Raw genomic sequence first — 17,712 nt, forward strand, 5'->3', positions numbered from 1 at the left:
TATTACAACCAGTCAGATGTTTTCTGCATGTTCTCTAGAAGCTTCCTGGCTGAACACAAGCACTGAATCAATGCCTCCGGAGTTCTAACCCTCGCTCTCCTGTGAACAGTGGTGACATCTTGGGTGGGAGGAACAGGGATTCTTTTAGCTGCCTCCCTTTCTTCTGTAGGATGTTGTTGTTGTTTGTCACTAAGTCATGTCTTGCTCTTTTGTGACCCTGGTGTACTAGGGCCCACTAGGCTCCTCTGTCCGTGGGATTTTTCCCGCAAGAATACTGGAGAGGGTTGCCATTTCCTTCTCCAGAAGCTCTTCCCATCTCAGGGATCGAAGCACTGTCTCCTGGAAGATTCTTTACCACCGAGCAACCAGGGAAGCCCTATACTGTATAATAATACGATATTTGCCGTATATACAGAGAAATGTGTAGGTTCCCCGCATATAGGAAGTTCCAAAGAAATATCTGATATAACTTCTTTTCTCAGCAGCATTATTCAAAGTGCTGGAATATTTGCCTCCTACAAGTCAAAGGTCCTTATGAAACAGTGTCTGGGTACAACGGTGAATCTGATGCAAAAAATAAACATTCATATTTTAAAAGGGGGCCAGGTACTAGTATAAAACCTTGAAGATACTTCTTTCGCTGAACTAAATCAAGTTTGGGGTAACTTATGGCACCCCACTCCAGTACTCTTGCCTGGAAAATCCCATGGACGGAGGAGCCTGGTAGGCTGCAGTCCATGGGGTCGCTAGGAGTCGGACACGACTGAGCGACTTCACTTTCACTTTTCACTTTCATGCATTGGAGAAGGAAATGGCAACCCACTCCAGTGTTCTTGCCTGGAGAATCCCAGGGACGGGGGAGCCTAGTGGGCTGCCCTCGGGTCGCACAGAGTCGGACACGACTGAAGCGACTTAGCAGCAGCAGCAGAACACCTTAAAATTCAGTCACGCTATCGCTAGGGGGCACTGTGAGTCCGCCTTGGAGCGAGAGAGGAGGTGAGCCGCGAGGGGCGGAAAGGACTTAGTGATTCCAGCGCCGAAGCGCGCAGAAGACTAGCATCCTAACAGAGCCGACGACTCCAGAGTCGAGCTCCGGAAGGGATGACCCGGGTGACCCAGAGGGGATGGGGAAGGGCTACTTGCAGCCCCACGGCACTCCGCGCTCGATTTCCCACCTCCCACCAGGTTCCTTCCAGGCAGATCCTTCCTGGCAACTGTTCTTAATCTGCTAGTCCCGAGGCTTGGGAACCCGGGTCATCCTCTTCTCTCCGCCCCCAAATATAGGGAATATTTTGGGTGCAATTAGGTGCGTTAGTTTCCCGCCTCAAAGGGCAAAAGCTATTTGATTCTTTAAGGGGTCTATATCCCCAAAGGGGTTACACTCTTCTGATTTAGGTAAAGCGGACCTTCTCCCCGCCCTAAAGACCAAATGTGCAGATCTGGAAACGACACTGAAATCATCGTGGTCCACCTCCAGGGTCGGGGCTAGTGGCTGGAACGTCCCCACGGAGACTCCAGGAGAAATGTCCAGTTCAGGTCCTGAAATGGCTCAGGTGCGTAGCTGAATCGCCCATCCCCGAAAAGAGAGGAGACAGTGACCTTGCCCACCGAGTACTTAGACCCAAATTTCCCGAGCCCAAGAAGAGGTCAAGACACTCAAGGAAACTCGGGCGAGGTACTCGGGCTGTTCAACCTGCTTCTCGGGTCCCCACCCCAGGGGCCTGTTCAGGTATTGAGCACGGAAGAGACAAATCGGTAGATTTCGTTCTTCCCAAGAGAGAAAGCGTGGCAGGCGGAGGTCCGCGCGTCTCCTCTAACGCGAGCTGGGTGGTGGTGTATCGAGGTCCACGCGATCCCGGGGCGGGAGGCGTGCGCTCTGCTGCCCAGGCTCCGGGACTGAACACCTCGAAGTGCCGTCCCTGGAGGACAGAGCCACTCGGGGAGGTCGGGCAGGATGCTGGGTGGTGGCGGTGGGACCGGAAGGAAAGCGTAGTGGACACGAGGGTGAGAGGACCCGGTGGGGGACCGCAAGGGATGCGCCAGCGGAGGGAAAGCACAACCCAACCCAAACTTTCGCGGACCCCGGGGTCTAGGAAGCGCGAGCCAGGCAGAACCACCAGCCTCTCCCACCGCCCGGTGCGCCCAGCGAGGAGGGGCCGAGCGCAGCGCGGGCTGGAAACGGGCGGTCCCCGCGTCGCGCCCACTCGCCGAGCCAACGCGCCGCTGCTCCCGGCGCTGAGCGGCGGTCCACCTGAGAAGCCGGACCGCGGGGCTCCGGCCTGCGCGCGGGCTCGGACGAAAGGGGAAATCCAACACGGATCGGGAAACCAGAGTGGAAACTTGACCTCACAGCCTCGCCCCGCCGGGGGAAGTGCCCTTGGGCGGCCGGCGAGCGCGCAGGCTGGAGTCAGGCTCGGGAAGAAGTGAGCGCAGAGATTTTCACGAGCTAGAGAAAACGGATTAAAAAGACACGTAAAAAGCCATCCAAGGCGGCCGCTGGAGCCCGGCAGTTTGGAAGACCACCCCCTTTCCCGCTAGGAGGACAACCGTGACTCGCACTCGCCGAGACCAGGCGCTCCTGGGCGGCCTCGGGTCTGCGTGGAGGAGGTGTCTCTCCAACGCCGGGAGCATATTCAGACGCCCACGGCAGCGGCCAGGGATTGAGATGCGGCGCGCAGCCGGGGGACCGTCCCGGCTGAGGAAGGTCCGGGGCGGAGCCGGGCACCGCTGACCTCGCACGGGTCCGAGGGGTGTGCCCGGGCCCCGCCTGCCTCCGCCCCCTCGCGCGCCCGCCGTGCGCTCCTCCCCGCGGCGGCTGTGGCGGCGAATCCAGGGGCTGCGCGGAGCGGCTCGCCCAGCCGCCAGTGCCTGCAAGCTCCGGGTTGCTTGGGGAATTCACTTGGCTGCTTTGCCGCTACTCCCTCCTCAGGCTTCTGATGGCTTTCTGTCTCCGGCCCTGTCCCTCTCTTTAAAAGGAAAACTTTACCGAGATTTCGTTTTCCCCTTTGAAGGAAGAGGATTAAAAGTTCTCAGAACTGGTGCCGCTCGGGCGCTGTTTGCCGGCGGGGTTCCGGTGCCACCATGTGCACCAACATAGTTTACGAGTGGCTGAAAGCGCTGCAGCTCCCGCAGTACGCCGAGTCCTTCGTGGATAACGGCTACGATGACCTGGAGGTGTGCAAGCAGATCGGGGACCCGGACCTGGACGCCATCGGGGTGCTGGCGCCCGCGCACCGCCGCCGCATCCTGGAGGCCGTGCGCCGGCTGCGCGAGCAGGACGCCGCCGCCGCCGGCCTCTATTTCACGCTGGAGCCGCAGCCGCCGCCCGCGCCACCCGGGCCGTCCCCGCTCGCCGTCCCCACCCGCCGCCTGGGGGAGTCGTGCGGCGGCCCGAGCCAGGGTCCCCGCGGGGACCCCCGCGGCCAGACGACCGCCCCTCGCGGCAGGGAGCTGGTGAGCTACCCGAAACTGAAGCTGAAAATCATGATCCGGGATAAGCTCGTCCGCGACGGCATCCACCTGAGCAAGCCCCCGTACTCCCGCAAGGTAAGGGGGCGCCGCCCGGACAGCGCGGGGCGCGCGGCTTAGGGACCCGCCCAGCCGCTCGGCTCCGGCTTGGGGCAGCCCATTCCGGGAGACGACGCGAGACGAGGATGCTTCGGGCGTTTGGGATCCTTTTCTGTGTTCTTTCTGTCTTCGCTCTTTTATTCCCTCCTCCCTGGTGTTAAGACAGGACCTCTCACCCAGGTGTTAATAATTCTCCACTAGGACCAAGTCCCCCGCGTAGTCTCGGTCAGCAACTGGACGCTCGGTGCTCCCCCAGTGGGGCCCCGGGCAGTTCTTGATAGCCTCCGTGTATTTTTGGGTCTAGGGGTATCAGAAGAATGGTTAAACCCCACATGGTTCTCGATCTTTCTTTTTTCTCGTTCTTTTCCTTGCCTTTTCTAGAAGCTGCCAAGGGAAACTGGCCAACTCTTTTCATCAAAGAGTGAGAATTGATGCCCTGTTGCTCTCAATTCCATTCAGTCGCATCCCAGCACCGCTGCACATTTGGAACGCAAATGACTGACCTGAACAGTGTAGGGGAAAAGTTAACAGAAAGCCAAGTCGGCCCACTTGGAATAAGTTCCTTCGACTTAGGTAGAGGGAGGTAGTGGGTGCTCAGGGCGTTGGAGGTCCCAGGGCCACTGAAGGTGCGCTGCTGAGTTCTGTGCTGGGTCACCAGTTTGGTTGATTATTAATTCAGGTGAGATGAAGCAGGTGCTACGGACTTCTCAGTGGGTTCGAATGTGGGAAAGGAGGGCACAACCCAAGGAAGTGAGATTTTTCGTCACCAGTGAGGAATTCCCTAGGGAAGGAGCCTGGAAAGAAGCAGGGAAGTTGTGGCAGCCGCTGTGTGAGGAAGGCTGAACTGTGGATTTGAGCGTTTAATGATTATTTCTTTCGAGAACTCGGCCTCCAGCTGAGACTGTTCAGCTTAGGCTTCTGCAGCCATCCAGGTAGAGGGGTCCTAACTTGAAAGGAGGAAGTAGACAGTACATGGAATCCTCAAGCCTGCCTGCGGTTACTGTAGGAAATGGAGCGCCTCAACGGGAAAGTCAGGACAGAGAGAGGCCCAGGGGGAAATGATGGTGCTGCTGCTCTTGCTGGCGAGGAGTGAACACCGCCTGCAAACAGGGCCAGGCGGATAATCCACACGTTGTGTGCTTGTCTGGGGCGCTTGCATTGCTTTATAGTCTGAAGACCATAACGTCTGGATTCAAGGAAGTTCCAAAGAAAACTGTAAAAAGTAGACAGAGGAGTTCAGGCCACTCAGACTTCTGTGATAACAGCCCAGGAAGTGAGGTGGGCTTGGGCTGTGAGAGTGTGAGCACCTGGGCACATGGTGAGAGCACAGGTCAAGTCCTGGCCAGAAAGGGATGCCAAGAACAAGTTCATGTCACTTGGTATTGCTTATGCTTCAGGAGGAGAGCTGGGTGCTGGGCTGGGAGGACAGAGGAGAGGATGGGCTGTAGGCAAGGTTGATGTGCAGGAAGTAACACATTTTGATTCTGATGCTTAAAAAGACAGACTAGATATCAAACAGAATCTAAAAAGAATCAGTGGAGGAGGATTCTAAGCTCATGAGTGCCCGGCCATCGGCTTTGGACTGTGCATTCCTGCCTAAATCAGTGTATGATATGGGTAAGAGCAATTTAATGAAGAAAATTTCAGCTTACATTGTAGTACGATTTACTTTTCATGTAAATAATAATTTTGGTCAACTTCTATATGTAAATCCCATAACAATAATGTTCGATAATAAAAATGTACCCTTTTTCACTTTCTATGCCTATGTAATTCTCTTTCTCAAACTGAAGAACAAAATGAGGCCAGAATGTTTTTGAACCACTTCCACTGATGCTCCCAACTGGGGACCAGAAAAATGTGGCTGACAAATTTAATTGTAAAAATATTCTGTTACTTTATATATTTTTTGCAAGAAAAACATACACTAAATTATAAATAATTATACTTAGAAACCAAAATATAATTAGTATAGTCCAAACTGAGCATGCACGTGTATAGTGCCAGATTATGTTGGTCATTCTGAATTTGTTGCTTATGTGTCCATTATCTCTTTCAGTTTTGGATTTTAGTTTATTTAAGATGTTTTTGGATGCAGCTTGTTTCTTTACAGACAGGTTTAGGACTCCTCTTTAAAATGTGATCCAATTTTTAATTTCCTCAGATTCCTTGGCTCTGTTATGATCAGAAAATATAATGTTTATTATGTGCATTTGAAATTCTGCTTATTAGAGAGGCCTCACCTCTTCTTTATAGTCTCTGCATGGCTGATCCTTGTAATTTTTTTGTACTGTGGTGAGATTATTAGATGGTTTGAAAGCAGATTTTACCAAGGGTGATCAAGGCAGGAAGAGTGAGCCCTTACAGAAGAAAGTAAGTTGCAGAGTTTCCCCAAGAATTACTTGAAAGGACTGTAGGATTGTAGTATTTGCCTCAATAACAGATAATATTACCAGGAACTCTGCCACACTGCTATGTTCATTACATCTTATCAACAGTTGTTAATTTCCTCTTTTAGGTCAGTTAAAGTGTAAGAAAAGTAAGTTTCTCTTTGTTTTCCAAAGGCAGTATAGCTTTGGAAAAAGCGCTGCTTAAAATCTAAAAACATTGAATGACTCCCTCCTTTGCCCTGTCCTTAGCTTCTCTGACTGTGGTGATTTTCTACCTTCATGAAATGAGGACATGTTTTCACAAAGTAAGTATTAGGTAAAGCTTTGTACAAGAAAAAAAGGAAGTGAAGTTGCTCAGTCATGTCCGACTCTTTGCGACCGCATGGACTGTAGCCTACCAGGGTCCTCTGTCCGTGGGATTCTCCAGGCAAGAATACTGGAGTGGATTGCCATTTCCTTCTTCAGGGGATCTTCCCAACCCAGGGATCAAACCCAGGTCTCCCTCACTGTGGGCAGATGCTTTACCATCTGAGCCACCAGGGAAGCTCCTTCTCAATACCAAGCTTCTCTCTCTGGAGGCTCTGCCAGGCTCCAGGTTACTGAGATAGGCAGAATGCACCAGCCCTGCCCTCAAGGAACTTGGGATCTGGTGGGGAAGACAGAATAGAATGAACAACAATGATAAGGTATGCTGATTGCTTTCATGGGAGGCACATGAGCCATGGACAGGTGCCTCCAATCTAGTCTCGGGAGGTGGGGTCATGACAGGCTCTCTAGAACCTGTCTTTAGTCTGAGAACTGAAGGATGCAGGGGTTAGCCTGAAGGAGAGGAGGGACCTAAAGAGAACAAGTGTTCTAGGCAGAGAGATGGTGTGCTCAAGGGCCAGAAGGCGAGGGATGGCACCATCCAGCAGGGCAGAGGGGATGTAGAGGGATTCAGTCTGGCTGGAGCACAGAGTGCTTGGAGGAAGTGGCAGGAGGTGGAGACAGGTGGGGGCTGGTCCTGAATGGACTTGGACTGTATCTCAAGAGGGGAGCTATTGATGGATCCTGACCAGAGATGGAGTAAATGATTAGGATGAGGTTGCAGTGTCAGGAGACACATGCTGCAGCCTGGACTGCTTGGTGACAGTGGGAGGTGCCATGGAGGTAAGTGAGCCAGGATTGGATGACTATTTGAATGACAAGGGTGAGAGAGGAGGGAGGTTGAAATGACAGGTAGAGAGTTCCAGTCTAGGGTTTCGATGCCCTCTCCTGAGTAGGGAACCCAGGAGAAAAGCAAGTTTAGAAACAAAGATGTTGCCTTCGGATTTAAACACACTGAGTGTCCAATGCCGGAGGCATATTTGTACATATTTATCTAGTTAACAGTTAGAAACATGGCTATGGAGCAGAGAAAAGATGCTGGGGCAAAAGATACAGATTTGGGAGTTGTCCCCATGTTGAAGCCACAAATATGTGTGAGCTGTAGAGGGAGAAGAGAGAAGGGACCCAGACAGAACCCTGGAGAAAACCAGGATTTGAGAGATGGGTGGAGGATGAAGAACCTTGGAGGGAGGTGAAAGGGTGAGTCTTCGGAAGCAGTGTTGCTTCAAGGAGGAGGGACTGGTCAGGAGGTCAGAGTGCGACCAAGCAGGATAAGAAATAAGTGTATCCATGGGAAGTAGCAGCCATGCCAGCGGGGACCTCTGAAATAGCAGGTTAAAGTGATGGACAGAGAGGAAGTAAAAATGGGGAGCACAAACTTTTTCTTTTTAAAGACTTAATTTTTTTAAAGAGCAGTTTTATTTTTTTTAAGATTTTAAAATAAGATTCTTTTATGTGGACCATTTTTAAAGTCTTTATTGAACTGGTTGCAATATTGATTCTGTTTTATGCTTTGGTTTTTTTGGCCATGAGGCATGTGGGATCTCAGCTCTCCGATCAGGGATAAAACTCATATGCCCTGAATTAGAAGGTGAAATCTTAACCACTGGACCATCCTGAAAGTCTCTAAAAGCACAGTTTTAAGGTCACAGCAAAACTGAGAGAATGGTACAGAGATTTCCTATCTACCCCGGCCCCTACCCAAGCATGGTTGCCTGTCTTATCTGCATCCCCCACCAGAAGTGGTACATTTGTTATGATTGATAAACTTACATCAGTACATTGTAATTATCTAAAGTTCAGATTTTACATTAGGGTTCACTATTGATGGTATGTATTCTGTGACTTTGGACAAATGTATACTGAATGACATATAGCCATCATTATGGTATCAAGCAGGGTATATTCACTGCCCTAAAAATCCTTTGTGTTCTGCCCATTCATCCCTCTCTTTTCCAACACCTGGGGACAAATTATTATTATTATTATTTTTTGCTATTTCCATAGTTTTGCCTTTTCCAGAACATCACATAGTTAAGAGTTCTGTAGCCATTTCAGATTGGTTTCTTTCACTTATTAGCGATAGGCATTTATGATTCCTCTGGGTCTTTTCATGGCTTGTTAGCTCATTTCTTTTTAGTGCTGAGTCATATTCCATTGTCTGGATGTACTGCAGACAACTTTTTAACGAAGTCAGACTGAGAAGATAGAATTGAAGCTACATCTGGAGGAAGAAGGGGGAATTTGGGTCAAGCGAGGAGTTTTGTGAATTTGTATTTTTTTCAAGAATGAGAGAAGCTATAGCGTGTCCGAAGTGTTGGTGGGAGAACGTCAGGGAGAGGGAGCCTGTGAAGATAATGGGAGAAGGGAGATGACCCAAGAGATCAAGGAAGTGGAGGGAATTGTGTCCAGAGAACTGGAAGGAAAGGGGGTGGAGACACTTTCTCTGTGACAGAGGGGTAGAGAGGAGGATGGATGAGCAGACTGGGGACTTTGTTGGGGTGACATTGAAGAGTCTTCCTTTCTCTCTCTGCCCACATGATACCAGTGAGGGGATAGATGGAGAGATTAGAGATTTTTGGCGAACATTGTGTTAATAGATAAATATTAGGTATTTTGAATCTGGTGTTTATGCTGCTGCTTCTGCTTAGTTGCTTCAGTTGTGTCCAACTCTTTGTGACCCCATGGACTATATATAGCCTGCCAGGCTCCTCTGAAAACTGGAGTGGGTTGCCATGCCCTCCTCTAGGGGATCTACCCGACCCAGGGATGGAACCTGGGTCTCCTGCATTGCAGGCAGATTCTTTACTACTGAGGCATGAGGGAAGCACCTTTGCCTAAATAGAAATATTGTAGAACAATGCTAAAAGGATTTATATAAGTAAACATGAATAGAAACCACACTCACTATTCATATATTTGTGCTGCAGGTTATAAGCTACGTATGATGTTGTGTTATGTAAATTTGGCCATGCTTGTGCATGGGGGTGATGGTAGATGTGGATGGTTCAGTTCAGTTCAGTTGCTCAGTCGTGTCTGACATTTTGTGACCCCATGGACTGCAGCATGCCAGGCTTCCCTTTCAATCAACAACTCCTGGAGCTTGCTCAAACTCATGTCCCTCATATTGGTGATGCCATCCAACCATCTCATCCTTTGTCGTCCCCTTCTCCTCCTGCTTTCAATCTTTCCCAGCATGAGAGTCTTTTCCGTGAGTCAGTTCTTCACATTACATGGCCAAAGTATTGGAGCTTCAGCTTCAGCTTCAGCATCAGTCCTTCCAATGAATATTCAGGACTGATTTCCTTTAGGATGGACTGGTTGGATCTCCAAGAGACTCTCAAGAGTCTTCTCCAACAACACAGTTCAAAAGCATCAATTCTTCGGCGCTCAGCTTTCTTTACAGTCCAACTCTCACATCCATACATGACTACTCGAATAACCATAGCTTTGACTAGATGAACTTTTGTTGACAAAGTAATGTCTCTGCTTTTTAATATGCTGGTCTAGGTTGGTCATAGCTTTTCTTTCAAGGAGCAAGCGTCTTTTAATTTAATGGCTGTAGTCACCATCTGCAGTGATTTTGGAGCCCAAGAAAATAGTCTTTCACTGTTTCCATTGTCTCCCCATCTACTTGCCATGAAGATGTGGATGGTAGGGAACTGTAAAAGTATCCTGTTTTCTAGCAGACTTGGGAAAGCGGAAGGGGGCTCTAGGGTAGATTGTGGATGAAGCAGGTATATAGATTTCACTGGAAAATACCTCCTAGGCACACGCTACCAACTAGAGCTGTTTCAGTTAGTATAACCTTACTTAATAATACTATAGGAGTGTTAAACTTCATTCACACCACAGACTTTCATGGTAGTAGGGTTATTCATAGGTGTCTGGGAGAGATGGCTTGGGATGAAGGTGTTTGGAGGTAGCATGAGGGCTCCTGTGTCTGGCACCAGGGTGAAGGATATAGAAGAAATATTTAGAAAGAGGTTGGCACAGATAGGCTTGTGTCCTTTGGAGTTGTGCCTTGGGTCCTGGCAGAAGCTGAAATGACAATAAATATCCCTTCTCCCAGGAATTTCTGCCTTTATGAAGTTACTTTGGACAGCCTGGACGTTGGCAAATTTCAGCTTTTTCAAATCAAATCAATATCATCAAGTATCCTCAATCTGGGCAAGAGATGATCTTTCTAGGTTTTTTTGTTTGTTTGGTCTTATTCCCTGAAAAGAATACTGTGGATAAAAAAGAGAGAGAGGAGATGAGCTTGGGTGCTGGCAGGGCTGCCCGTTTCATCATGCTCCTCATAGTTTAGTTTCTATGGAGTTTCAGCATCCCTGGACCCTCAGCCATCCATCCATCCACGCATCCATCAATCCATCCGCCCGCCGTACTTGATGAACATTGAACAAATGCCATGTGCCAAGCCCTTGGCTTTATTGTAGAGAACTAGACAGATATCCTTCTGCTTACTCTTTAATGGACCTTGATGTTGAGGGTCCAGCCCATTGCTGAATGGATGCACCATGTAAAAGTTGAATATTACTTCCAAAAGTTAGCAAGGGTTGGAGAATTTTATGCTTGTCTTCATTTCAGATGTTAAAAAACAAGATCAACTGTGGTTGAGACTCCAGTCAGGTAATGAAGTTTAAAATCAAAATGTTTTTCTTCATTAAGTAGTATCAAAGAAGAACTAGGACTTAAAGTGCTATTCTTGCAAGTCATTTGAAAAGAAGATATTGGCAGCAGGGCCAGGACCAAGATAATGCAGGTAGGGTGCCAAGGTGCAAAATTGAAGAAAGGGATCACCCTCGGGGTTGTGCCAGCCTGGGCAGTCTGCCATTAACAAAATCAATCCCTTACCAAAAAATAGCGGATATTTGTGGGGATTGCAGGGAGCCTTCAAGTCGAATGCTGGGCAGTCACCTACCCTTCAGATACTCAGAACCTGCCTTCAACAGCAGGGTGCTGAGAGCCTAGTTAGAGAGCTGAGCTCCTAAACTAAGAGGACATGGTTTCTATGGTGATGACAGCCCATTCAGGTTATCCAGGTGAGAGAAGCATGTGGGTTCCTGTTACTCCTCTGTTGACATGATGGTCTAGTGGTTAAGAGCACAGGCTCAGAAGCAGACTGCAGAGTTCATGTCCCACCTCTGCCCCATGCAAGGTCATCTTTGGCTCCTCTCTCTGCTGTGTGCATAGTCACCCAGTCGTGTCTGACTCTTTGTGACCTTATGGACTGACCTGCCAGGCTCCTCTGTCCATGGGATTCTCCAGGCAAGAATACTGGAGTAGGTTTCCATGCCCTCCTCCTGGGGATCTTCCCAATACAGGAATCCAACCTGAGTCTCTTACGTCTCCTGCATTAGCAGGTAGATTCTTTAGTGTCTGAGCCACCAAGAAAGCCCAAGAATACTGGAGTGGGTAACCTGTCCCTTCTCCAGGGGATCTTCCTGACCCAGGAATCGGACCAGTGTCTCCTGCATTGCAGGCGGATTCTTTACCAGCTGAGCAAACTGGGAAGCCCCTCTCTAAAAAGTAGTAATACTCGTGACTCTTAAGGTGATTGGTCCTTGTACAGGTGGCACTAATGGCAAAGAATTGCCTGTCAATGCAGGAAATTTAAGAGTTATGGATTCGAACCCTGGGTCAGGATGATCCACTGGAGGAGGAAATGGCAACCCACTCCAGTATTCTTGCTGGGATAATCACATGGACAGAGGATCCTGGTGGGCTGTAGTCCTTAAAGTGATTAGATGAGCTAATACCCTTGAAGTCATTAGAACAAAATTTCTATCCATTTCTTAGGACTGTGATCATAAACTCCCACAAACTGGAGGTGTGAAAAAATAGGAATTTATTCTCTGCCGGTTCTGGAGGCTAGATGTTCAAAACTAAGGTTCGGTAGAGTCTTGTTCCAAGATCCTAAAGGTCTGCACCGATTTACCTTTGGAGGTTTCCCCAAAGCACCTCCAAACAGCGCATCTCTCCCTGCCACTGAGAGGACAGGCACTGCCAACCTGCTGGAGCATGTGCCCAGATGTCCAAGCTGTCTGCATGGCAGCCTGGACCTGGTGCCCAGCCTTCCCCTGCTCTCAAAGTGCAAGTGTCAGTCGCTCAGTTGTATTTGACTCTCTACGACCCCATGGACTATAGCCGACCAGGCTCCTCTGTCCATGGAATTTCCCAGGCAAGAATACTGGAGTGAGTAGCCGTTCCCTTCTCCAGGGGATCTTCCCGACCAAGGATTGAACTTGGTCTTCTGCATTGCAGGCAGATTCTTTACCGTTTGAGCTACCAGGGAATCCCTTGGTCTGGGCCCCACTCAAACTAATGGATTTGGAGGGGTCTTTTGGTAAAAGGGCTGAAGCAGCACATCCAGAAGGGGCATAGGTTTTCTCCAGAATCCAAAGGGGCACTGTGCCCCTTCTTTGATTGTCAGAGTGGCCAGATGCAACAGCTCATCCTTACTTTAGATAGGATATCTCAGTATAACCCACACCACTGGACCCCTGACAGTTGCACTGAGATAGAAAGCCCCTGAATTTTTGTTAGATTTCCCACTTTCTTACATGCAGAAGTCTTACCAGTACATCTAGAGTAGTTGGTACATCTTGCCCACTAGGTTCAAGCAGCGTGATGTCATGAGTATAGTGGTCCAGTGTGTTATTTTTCAGAAAGGAAAGGCATTTGGAAGAACATTGCCCATGGTGAGGGCAGGTATATCCAGGACTGTGATAGTTATCACTTTTCAAGGTCGTAGTCTGTGTAGAGCTAGAAACAGCATTGAATCCTTGGCTTATGAAAGTTAAGTGAAAGTGAAAGTCAAGTCGCTCAGTCGTGTCCGACTCTTTGCGACCCCGTGGACTCTGGCCCACCAGGCTTCTCCATCCATGGGATTCTCCAGGCAAGAATACTGGAGTGGGTTGCCGTTTCCTTCTCCAGGGGATCTTCCCGACCCAGGGATTGAACTGAGGTCTCCCGCATTGCAGGCAGACGCTTTAACCTCTGAGCCACCAGGAAGGCCATCCTTGGCTTATAGCTAAGGCTTATTATAGCTAAGGCTTATTATTGCTACTGCCAGCATGTGAGCTAAAGGTTTATAACAGTTATTTTCTAAGGTTTATGAAAAGTGCTATTTGAGATCAAACTGCTGATTTGGGCTTGAGGAGGTTTGGGTGGAGTAGGAAGAGAATCCTTGTTTTCAGTCAATATGAAAGTATTAAGGACAAGGAATTGTGGATCATGCCAAAAGGCATTAAGTATACAATCTGTCTTACATAGAGACTAAGTGATATCTAATAGTTTAAACAGATTTCATTACCGCTTCTAATCGAAATAAATGGTCTGATGAGCCCTTAAAACCTTCCTATTATGTTTCCATAAAGTTATAAATACTAACAAAATAAGATCTACCACATTTGGAATATGCTCAAAAGACAAGGAAAACAATTCGTGTGTATTCTTTACCAAAATCCTAATGAACAGCTATTCCAATTTTAAGGTATTTTTCTTAGAGCATAACTTTATAATGAGACTAGAGATGAACCTGTTGATTTGACACCTGTATTTTTTTAGCACTCTACCTCTATTTGACAAGATTATTTTAAGTACAAGTCAGAAAATAATATACAGTATTTATTTTCTTGATTTTTTGTTTTAAACAGTTAACAATTAAAATAAGGAATGCATTTCAGTTTTAAAGAATTCAAATTTAGTAAAACCATTTCATCTATGGAATAGAATTTGCACTTAACCAAACTAACATACGACCCACTTGCAGTTTGTACCAGTTTGTACTGTGTTCCCGTTTTGACTTTTCAACACAAATGAAAACTCTTTAAGTGGTCACATAAGAATAATAGAATTGAACTAATTCAAGTTTTGTTTGTTTTTTAACCAATCATGGTGCTAACATTGTTTATTTTCAGTCTGTTTGACTTATTCATGTAGTACCATGGGAGAGACATGACCACTTTTACCAGCTTATTTTAGAAAAGGACTCTTAGAACCCAGTTTGTGGGTTGGTCCCAGTTATATAACCAGGAGTTCTGTGAATTAACTCCCACGTAGAACACGATGCTTATAAAACGACAGGTAATAAAAGATGCTAGTTTGAAGTGAATGTAATACCATTATCACTTGACAGTAACTGTGACAGCTAGAAGTTAGGCCAACAAAAGATTTTTTCAGGGAGAAATGTTGTATCACTGACATTGTTTAGAGTTTCTTTAGGGCATGCTCATAATTCAGAGTTTCATTTTCTTTTAAGGGCTCGTCTTTGCCTGCCCCTCTCTCTGCCCTGTCCTTGGAAGACATAAAGAAACTTAATCTTTTTAGTTTAATAAAAATTATTTATTTTGTTAAATGGTGCCAGTATATATCTCAAAAGACTGTTGTGTGAATTAAATGGAATAATATTTATAAGGTTACTTTATAAATTCTAAAAGAACTATACAAATTTAAAGTGTTCTTATTGATAGTGTATAAATCATTGTTTCTAATACAATTTTAAAATATTTCTGATTGAAAAGTGAATACACTGAATTGAGAAAATTTGGAAAATACTAAAGCAGATTGAGAAGAAATTTAAAATGGTCTGTACAATTTCTAACCCTCATAGTGTATTTCTTTAAAAATTACCCATGAATTAGAATTTCTGTCTTATACACATGCACAAATCTGGTATTGGATAAGAAGACGGGTAAGGCTATTCTTGTGTTAGCAAATATCATTTGATGATTTTAATACTAAGACATATTCCATCTTAGTTTAACACCATAATTAATTCAGTCATTTTCTTATTGGGTTGAAGCCTTACCCATGTTATTATTGATTATTTAATTTCTTTATTATTTGAAAATGTCATGTTTGAGAAGTAGTATTTCATCATTCTTTGAATGATATTTCTTAGATTACCAATCAACATAGTTTTATATTTGTAGCTTTTATATTTATAATTGCTACTGCTAAGTCGCTTCAGTCGTGTCCGACTCTGTGTGACCCCATAGACGGCAGCCCACCAGGCTCCCCTGTCCCTGGGATTCTCCAGGCAAGAACACTGGAGTGGGTTGCCATTTCCTTCTCCAATGCATGAAAGTGAAAAGTTAAAGGGAAGTTGCTCAGATCTCGAAGTTGCTTCTCGATCCCATGGACTGCAGCCTACCAGGCTCCCCCATCCATGGGATTTTCCACGCAAGAGTACTGGAGTGGGATGCCATTGCCTGCTCCGATATTTATAATTACGTAGTGCTTTTAATGGTGTTTGCCTATTTTTTTTTTGTTGGTCTTAAACCATTTCCGGTTGCTTTGCAAGAATTCTTTCTATATTAAGGAAAATAATAATTGTTGCATAAAGGTTGCAGAGGTTTTTCAGAGTGTTGGTTTAGCTTAGAATTTTATGATTTATTTTTGGATGTCCAAAATTTTTAAACTCTTATGTATTCTACCTTATCAATAATTTTAGTTGTTTCTTTGAGACTGAAGGAATATAGAGGATACAGACTTAGAATTGAACTTAAAATCTTTTTTTTTTTTTTTTACCATTTACTTGGACAAATTATTTAATCTTTCTAAAACTGAGTTGCTCCATCTATAAAATGGGTGAACTATCACCCACTTGTTAAAGAGTGTTGAATACAGAGACAGTATATGAGAAACACCTCAGAGAGTAACTGACGGATAGTAATTCCTCAAAACGTCTGGGTAATGTTTGTGGTATAATACAAAACCGTATGATTATGAGGTTATTCTTAATATGAAGACTTATCTTAAATTATTAGTTTATGTCCTTGTGATTCTGTTGAGGCTAGTTGTTCTTTTCCTAATTTCAAAAAGCTTTTATACTATCAATAACATATATACTTTATTTGTCTGGTATAACAGTTGAAAATATTTTGCCCAATTTACCGTTTGCTTTTTATGGTTTTCTCTTTTTTTAATGAAGAAATATAATCAATCTCTATTTTCATGATTACTTTTATCCTTATAATATTTTATGATATTATCCTTATAATATTTGTGATTATTTTATCCTTAAATTCCTTCTCTATTAAAAAAAATCAGTTAATATTTACCTATATCTCCAATTAATTTTTTTGGTTTCAGATTTACACCAAGCTCTCTAATTCATCTGAAATTTATTTAGGGACACGATATAAGATAAAGTTCTAATGTTATATGTAATCTGATATAGACAAAATTTTGTCACCTACTTTCACAGGAATTATAGCTTTTATTTGTCTGTTCTGGTCTTATTGCATTGGCTAGAGTTTATATGGCAGTGCTAAATAATAATGATAAGTAGATGTTTTTGTCTTATTCCAAATTTTAATGGACATGCTACAAGGATTTTGTTAGTATTCTGCCATTGGCTCTCAGCTTAGGGTATCCTTCATGATGTTGAAGAGCATCTTGGTTTTAGTAACTTTGTAGGCATTTTTTATTAGGAATGGACATTTGATTCTAGTAAATGTCTTTTTTTGCAACTTAAAAATAGTTGAGAGTCTTTTTCTTCTTGGGCCTGCTGCTTGATGTATTGCATGAACAGATTTCCTGACATGAAACCATCCTTAAGTGATGTCTTTTGAAGCAACCTGGGTGTGAGGGTAGGAATTTTGTGATCTCACGCCCAGATTATTGTCACATTCTTTTATACTACGTATCTTTCCTTTCACGATGATGTTTGACATTTACCTTCAGTTTGGTAAGCGCTGCGACAGTTGTTGTCATGATATTATTACAGTTGACTTCTGCCAGTAGCTTTTGGAGGTTGTCATCTCTGTCTAGACAAGCAGGAGAGGCAGTGACAGCGGGGAGATGGGGGGACCAGCACCACACTCTTCTTACTCAAAAGGCAGTTGACACGGAGTTGTGAGTAATGATTTAGTTTTCTGGTTTGTGGAGACATTTTGTCTTTGAACCAGAGGGCAGAGACTCTGAGGGGGGTGAGGGGTTAACTTGAATCTTTATTGATTTTACCGTTTTCGCAGCCAAAATGGGCTCCCCGCCTCACCACCATGTGCAGCTCAGGAAATTGCTCCCAGATTCTAGAATTATATTCTTCTGCTCCTACTCTTCCACTTCCCCACATACCTTGTATTCCCTGATCAATTAGTCTTCGCCCTTTCTGCCCCCACCCCACCCCACCCCTTTTAGTGGAAAATACAGATGGGGCTGCTTGTCAGATGCCATGTTAAATAGAAAACCCTTATAAAAGAAATGGAAGTGGCATTCATTTTAATGTGAATGTTTGGCTTTGTATAGAAACAACAGTCCACTTGTAATAAAGATAAAACTGGAGAACTCTGTAAGAAATATTATTGGAACAAGTCCTTGATTGACAATTAAACATTTGTGGAAAGGTCAAATAGAATGACTTTCATTTTAAAAGGCC

General features: G+C 45.5%; 1 protein-coding gene across 2 annotated transcripts in view; it reads left to right on the forward strand.

Moving 5' to 3' along the window:
• The first annotated feature begins 2,517 nt into the window (after window positions 1–2,517).
• SAMD5 (sterile alpha motif domain containing 5) overlaps window positions 2,518–17,712 on the forward strand; it is a 66,895-nt gene continuing 51,700 nt past the window's right edge. For both annotated transcript variants that reach the window (XR_011465406.1, XM_070376833.1), the window contains exon 1: window positions 2,518–3,546. Coding sequence is in view for 1 of the 2 variants with exons in the window: in XM_070376833.1 (XP_070232934.1) it covers window positions 3,082–3,546 (465 nt within the window). In the remaining variant the exon portion in view is untranslated. The remainder of the gene's footprint in view (window positions 3,547–17,712) is intronic.

Source organism: Bos mutus, chromosome 9, assembly GCF_027580195.1.
Source record: "Bos mutus isolate GX-2022 chromosome 9, NWIPB_WYAK_1.1, whole genome shotgun sequence".
Lineage (NCBI taxonomy): Eukaryota > Metazoa > Chordata > Mammalia > Artiodactyla > Bovidae > Bos > Bos mutus.